Consider the following 6,000-nt stretch of genomic DNA (forward strand, 5'->3'; position numbering starts at 1 on the left):
TCGTGAAAAACTGAGCATCCTTGAGTTCATCCAATAGGTCATCTATCCAAGGGATTGGAAACCTGTTCTTGATAGTAGCCTTATTTAGATCCCCGTAATCAATGCACATGCGGTACGATCCATCTTTCTTCTTCACCAGAACCACCGGGGAGGCAAAAGGAGAAGTGCTATGAGACCTGGCTGCTCTCGCTACCCCCTCCCCGCCATCTCCTCCTTCCCGCAGCCTCCCCCGCCGCCTCCACCATCGCTCCCCATCGCCGCCTCCTCCCCCAACCTCCTCCTCTACCTTCTCCGCCCCCCCTCCCCGTCTCCTCCCGCCTACTCTCCCCGCCTCGTCTCCCCGCCTCCCCCCCTGCCCCCCCGCCTCCCTCTGCTCCCCCTCCTCTCCTCCCCTCTCTGCTGTCCCTCTCGCCTCCCCTGCTGCCCCTTCCCGCCTCCTTCCACCGCCACCTCCCCCCTCCGCCTTCTCCACCACCTCCTCTCCTCCCCTCCGCTGGCTCCCTTCTCCCGCCTCCTCTTTGCCTCTTGCCCTCGCCTTCTCTCCCTCCTCGCCTTCTCGTTCCCCCCCCTCCTTCTCCGCCTTTCGCCCTCCTTACCTTCCTCCTTCCACTTTCGTCCTTACCCCCCTTCACCCCGCCTCCCTCTCTGACGCTCTTCTCCCTTTTTCTTCTTCCTCCCTGCAACGGGAGCATTTGCGCTTGTTAAGGCGAAAGAAAACCTTGATGGTGACCCTTGGTCTGGCCAGAGGGGCTCTATGGCAGCACCCTCGAATCCCACGGCCATTAAGGTTCTTCTTTCCCCAACTGACAAGCAACAAGTATAGCAGGCAATTCGGTCCCTCCAAAACAAGACGCTTGTGGGCAGAATTGTGGACCTCACGCCTACATGGAGATAGGTGCGAGAGTGGATCCAGGCGAGCTTGGCATTAGAAGGAGACCACATCCAGGAGGTCACCATCTATGGATGAGGTGTTTTCCTCATCCAGCTGAGCTCCCCCGACACTGCCTCGACACTTGTGGAGCAGAGCCCCATCCTCCTTGGCCCACATCTTGTTTACCTCTTTCCTTGGTATCATGGGTTCACAGTGGAGGACATGGATACGACACACTATGTTCCACGTTTCCTGGTTACACTCTGCTTCCTAGGGCTCCCCACTCTGCTTCCTAGGGCTCCCCAAGGAGTATCGAGCCATCCTCCCTTCCATTGGTCGGACATTTAGCACAGTGCTCGAGTCCCCGCCAGAGTCGGCCACCTCAGTTCTAGCAGATGATGGAGTCCCAAGGATCAGACTAGTGGTTGAGAGCCCAGAGTCCCTCCCAGAGTTGATCCTTCTCGGGACCCTTGAAGGGGGAACACTCCGCCAAAGGGTGGAGATTTCTGGGTTACCATGCCAGCGTCATCGGTGCAAACACATGGGTCACCTTGCCAGAGATTGCCCCTATGGCCTCCCTCGTACACCTCCCCTCCCCCTCCGTAGAGTAGATAGAGTCAGTAGGCCCAAGCCTAGCATCCTCTCAAGCAGAAGCAGCAGGAGTCTCAGACCCCTTGGGTTACCCCCTCAGAAGAAGACTGGACCCAGGTTAAAAAGAAAAAGAAACCAAGCAAGCAGGCCGGCAAGCGCCGCATGCAAAGGGCCAATCGCAGAGAGAGGAACATGGTTGATTGAGAGGCCCCGAAGGAGGAACAGCAGGAGCCACCTCTTGCAACGACGAGGACCACCGCCCATCCAAATGGTCCTCCAACTTCGGAGGTTCAACCTCCGCACCCACCCTTGCAGCGGCAACGAGCCCCAGGAGCTCCAGATGCGGTGATGGCAAAAGCTGCAGATGCTAGCTCGACGGAGGCCGTGGAGGAGCCGATCCAAAGCCCTGACGAGCCTGATCAGCAGGGGGGCTGAGGTCGTCCTTGTCCCTCCTCCTCCCTCCCCAGACCCTTCCCTCTCTTCCTCTTCACTTCCCCCTCCCCCCCCTCCAGGGTTCCCCCCGCCCCCTCCCCTCCCCCCCCCCCCTTAGCCCCCCCTCCTATGGTCACCCTCACCACTCGCCCCCCTCCCTCTATCCCCCGCATCCCTACCGTTCACTCTCCCGCCGTCCCCCTCTCCACTTCAGCAAGCAGGTTCTTCCGCTTCAACACCCGTACCAGCTGGCAAGGGAACGATGACGCCCCCTTTTGCTTCCTCATCGCAGCAACAAGGCCGTTCAAGGAGGGATCCTGAGGAACGAGGCTCGTCTTCCCAATGAGCAGCTCCCAACCTCTAACCTGGGCGTCCCTTACCGTGAGACTTCTGGAGGTTAGGACCCTGGAACTATCTAGAGACTCCAGACTCATATTCTCTACCATTGGAGGTAACGCTCATGGTCCTTCAACCCTGAAAGGGGGGTTTAATCAGTGCAGTGGATCTTTGATACACCTCGTTTGGAGATTTCCGTTTGCCTCCACAGGGTTGGAGAAATGGTCCCTGGAGGTGTTCGATTCTATTTTGGGGAATCAGATTACACTCATGATGGACGAGTGGATGGGGCCACATGGACTAGACCTTTTACGGTGCGGAGGTGAACTTTTAGTTGAGCTTCACGTGCGAGGAGCTGGTGTGTGGTTTGGCGACAGGAGTTATCAAATTGCCGCTGGAGACAAAGGTGGAGCAAGCACACTTCTGGCCCCTCCAGAAGTGTGCAAAGCTGTTCGGGGTGGAAGCCTCCTTCATGATAAAGTGGGCACGGAAGATCGGTATTGAGCTGATATCCACACTAGTACAGCGACGCACAGACATTGACTACTCGCCCTCTAAAACCCTGACAAAATCACACAAAGCAGTCTTTCTAGGACAAGCACCCACTCATAGGAGAGCCTTGTTCCTAACTCCCCCATCCTCATGAGCTGGACCATAGTGAGTTGGAATGTACATGGGCTCCATGACCGTGTTTGTAGCTAGCCGCAGTACCTGATACTCCGGCAGGAGTTGCAGATGGCAATGGTAGAGCAGGGCAGTGGACATCCTTATGATTCAGGAGCACATGTTTTCAGCTTCAGACATTAGACAACGCCATCACTTTCTCCTAGGGAGAGGTCTAGAGGAGTGGTCCCCTGTGGTAGGACAGAGCGGAGGGGTCTGCATCTCAGTCTCACAAACTTTGGCTCCAGAGGTCTACAATCAGGGCGAGCTCATTCTAGGATGGGCAATTTGGATGGGAGTTCGGACGGGAGAGTCCAAGATCGGGATCCTGAACGTGTATGCCTCAACGTGTAGACAATACCGCCCGGCCTTTTGGAGGAGGCTGTCAGAGTGTCTTCCGGATGTAGACTCCTGGATTGTTGGAGGTGACTTCACCAACCTAGAGTTTGGGGAAGACAAGCAGGGCGGAGCCTCATTCTCTGAGATGCCAGTAGCAAAGCGTAGCACCTGGGAGCAGTTCATTTTCATGATCAGTGGCAAAGACCCGTGGAGAGAGCCAGATTTCGGCAAGACATCTGGCAACCTTCTCTTCTCCTTTGGACAGAGGAGACACGATGGATTGCTAGAGAGACTAAGCATTAATTGAAAGTTCTTTTCTTGGGGAAAAAGGAAGTATACTGTTAGTAGTGGACTAGTCGAGATGGAGCTCATTTACATCAGGTATGAGTGACTAAACAAAGCATTTGGCCACATCTAAATGCATGGCCAATAAAAACATATAACCCAAATTTGTGGCCAGCTATTTTCAAATTCTGTAATTTATTCCCATCAGTTACTTGAAAGTAATCTATCCCTAGCTTGCAGCTGGCCTCCTCCTACGACTCAAACGACCTCACTAGCCCAGGAGAAAGCAAGAAGGATACTCCAACAACAAGAATCTTGCATGGAAGCTGACAGGAAAAGCATCCAATGTGACCACAATCGGTCGGACTTCTGAGACAGCATTCTACCATTACTCTGCATGAAGAATAAGGAGCGTTCATGTAAGTGGTAAAGCTCAAGTGTAAGTGTTCATGTGACAAGTCTACAAATACACATCTGCAGAGATCGCCCACGCTGCCATTCCATTTTGGCAGCTTCTCGATCTTTGGCCTACGGGAGATATCAAAGGCATAAGACTCTACCCTCACGAGAATACAAAATATTCCATCTAATGGAGGCATATACAATGGCATAAGCTGTAGTTAAAATGAGAAACAGGAGTGCACACGGCTAACCTTTTTCCTTCCTGAAAAGTAACCAGGTGTCGACCTTCGTCGCCATGATATCCTGGCCAAATCTAGTTGCTATCCTTACTACCTGGATTACAAATTCTTTTATGCTATTTGGAAATCTCATCTTCTTCATCGTGTTAAAACAGTCCCTTAACGAAAAAGAAAATATTTCACCTACCCTGATGCAGGAACGATTGTAATACCTTTTGCGAGATAAAGATGATTTCTCATTTTTGAAGCCCATCATCAAGCACCACTCGTTTTAGGAAGCTTTCACATTCAGATCATAAATGGATGGCATATGCAGACCCTTGACGTTTGCGTATTCTATGATAACAAAAATTAATGAAGCGTTGCACAACTTTACACAATTGGGATTCATTTGAATAGACACACAGTGATGTGGTTGAGTATAACTCGATCCAACAATGTACGCAGCGACAGCGGCCGAAAGTACCCATGTGTCTTTTTTTGCAGAAGAATGCATACTGCGGGAGGCGATCTCACTCCAGCGTGCTGGAGGAGCCTTTGCTGGTCTGTTGCTTTTCATCGACTGAATTTGGGGCTGGAAGGGGGGGAACATAAGTTCGATCGAGCTCATCGTCGACATCGTAGTCAGGATTCAGAGATTTATTGAGGGCATTGCGGCCGGATTGGAGGCAAGGCTTGCAAGCGAGCTCCATGGCAGCCCAACCAAGGAGAAGGGCAGCAATGGTGATGAGAGAAGCTACGATGGCTCCCATTTAGGTTTCTTCTTCAAAGCTCGTGAAGAAGCACTTCACAAATTGTTGTAGAGACCTCTCTATATATATATACATATACATATATACATACTTGTAGATATATAAAGTTCTCCATGTAGAAAAGTGGGGGGAGAGGGGGGATTCTTTGTACCAATCTCGTTCAACAACTCACACTCATCTACCTGAATCATTGAGTACATCGCGCAAGAGCCAAGCCAAGCGGTGCGCACGGTGGAGGGGATCTTGAAACTGAGATTAAAGACTTTTAAAGATCCCACCTTTAGGCCCAGTAGAACGGGTCTCTAACCCGTCGTAGACGAGTCATGCTACTTATATATACATATACAAATGTACGTATATATCACTTGTACCTATGAAGGAGGAGGGCTTTTTGCCACTTGGCATCTTTGGAGGACTCGAGCTGAGGAAAGGCTTCCAAGTGCCACCCTTGGACTCACTATCTCTTGGAGTACCACCCTCTTAGACTTTACGACTCATGAATTGCTTTTTGCCCCATGTCTGGTAGCTTGGCTTGGGCTAGTTTCACACCACTGCTTCGCTTAGGCTAGGTTCACACCACCGATGGCCATGGAGGGCCATTCAATGTCACCAACACCTAATGGTGTAGCAGATAAAGGAGATTATTTGGGTCAACTGTCGTCCGCATGTGCTCCGTGCACTTCACGATAAATTTTTTCAGTTGGCCATGGAGTGAGCAGCCTTAATATGCCGCACACAGTTCTTTTGTGTCAATTGCCATGTGTGAGATATTCAGGGGTTGAAATATATGCATAGCTCCTATACTTTGTAGTAACTAGTGATTAGTGTGCTCATTTTCATTCTAATTGGAAGATGATCCGCTCTATATTATCTTTTTATCTTTTTAATAATAGATAATTGTTTAAAATATAATGTTCAATTCATGTGTTTGAATTATATAAATCTTTAATCTCTTTTGGCATTATTGCAATTAAATTTGCGTGTTTTTCATAGTATAATCACATGTTGATACCTTGAGTAAAGAAATAACAATCATGCTCTCTTTTAAATTATCTTGATTCATATTCCTGAATATAGGTGACAAAAATTA

At 50.4% G+C, this 6,000-nt stretch overlaps 1 protein-coding gene across 1 annotated transcript; it reads right to left on the reverse strand.

Annotated features, from left to right (window-relative positions):
• Positions 1-4,516: 4,516 nt before the first annotated feature.
• LOC147879808 (uncharacterized) lies at positions 4,517-4,985 on the reverse strand. The gene has a single exon (XM_087372127.1). The coding sequence runs from the start codon at positions 4,908-4,910 to the stop codon at positions 4,671-4,673; it is 240 nt and encodes a 79-aa protein (XP_087228253.1). The 5' UTR covers positions 4,911-4,985; the 3' UTR covers positions 4,517-4,670.
• Between the last annotated feature and the right edge of the window lie 1,015 nt (positions 4,986-6,000).

Source organism: Dipteris shenzhenensis, chromosome 33 (assembly GCF_047967505.1).
Source record: "Dipteris shenzhenensis isolate YYH24624 ecotype China chromosome 33, Dip_SZ_1.0, whole genome shotgun sequence".
Lineage (NCBI taxonomy): Eukaryota > Viridiplantae > Streptophyta > Polypodiopsida > Gleicheniales > Dipteridaceae > Dipteris > Dipteris shenzhenensis.

What these genes read in the sequence shown, in the direction of transcription:
- LOC147879808 (XM_087372127.1), bottom strand. Translation starts at nt 4,910, where the DNA reads ATGGGAGCCATCGTAGCTTCTCTCATCACCATTGCTGCCCTTCTCCTT.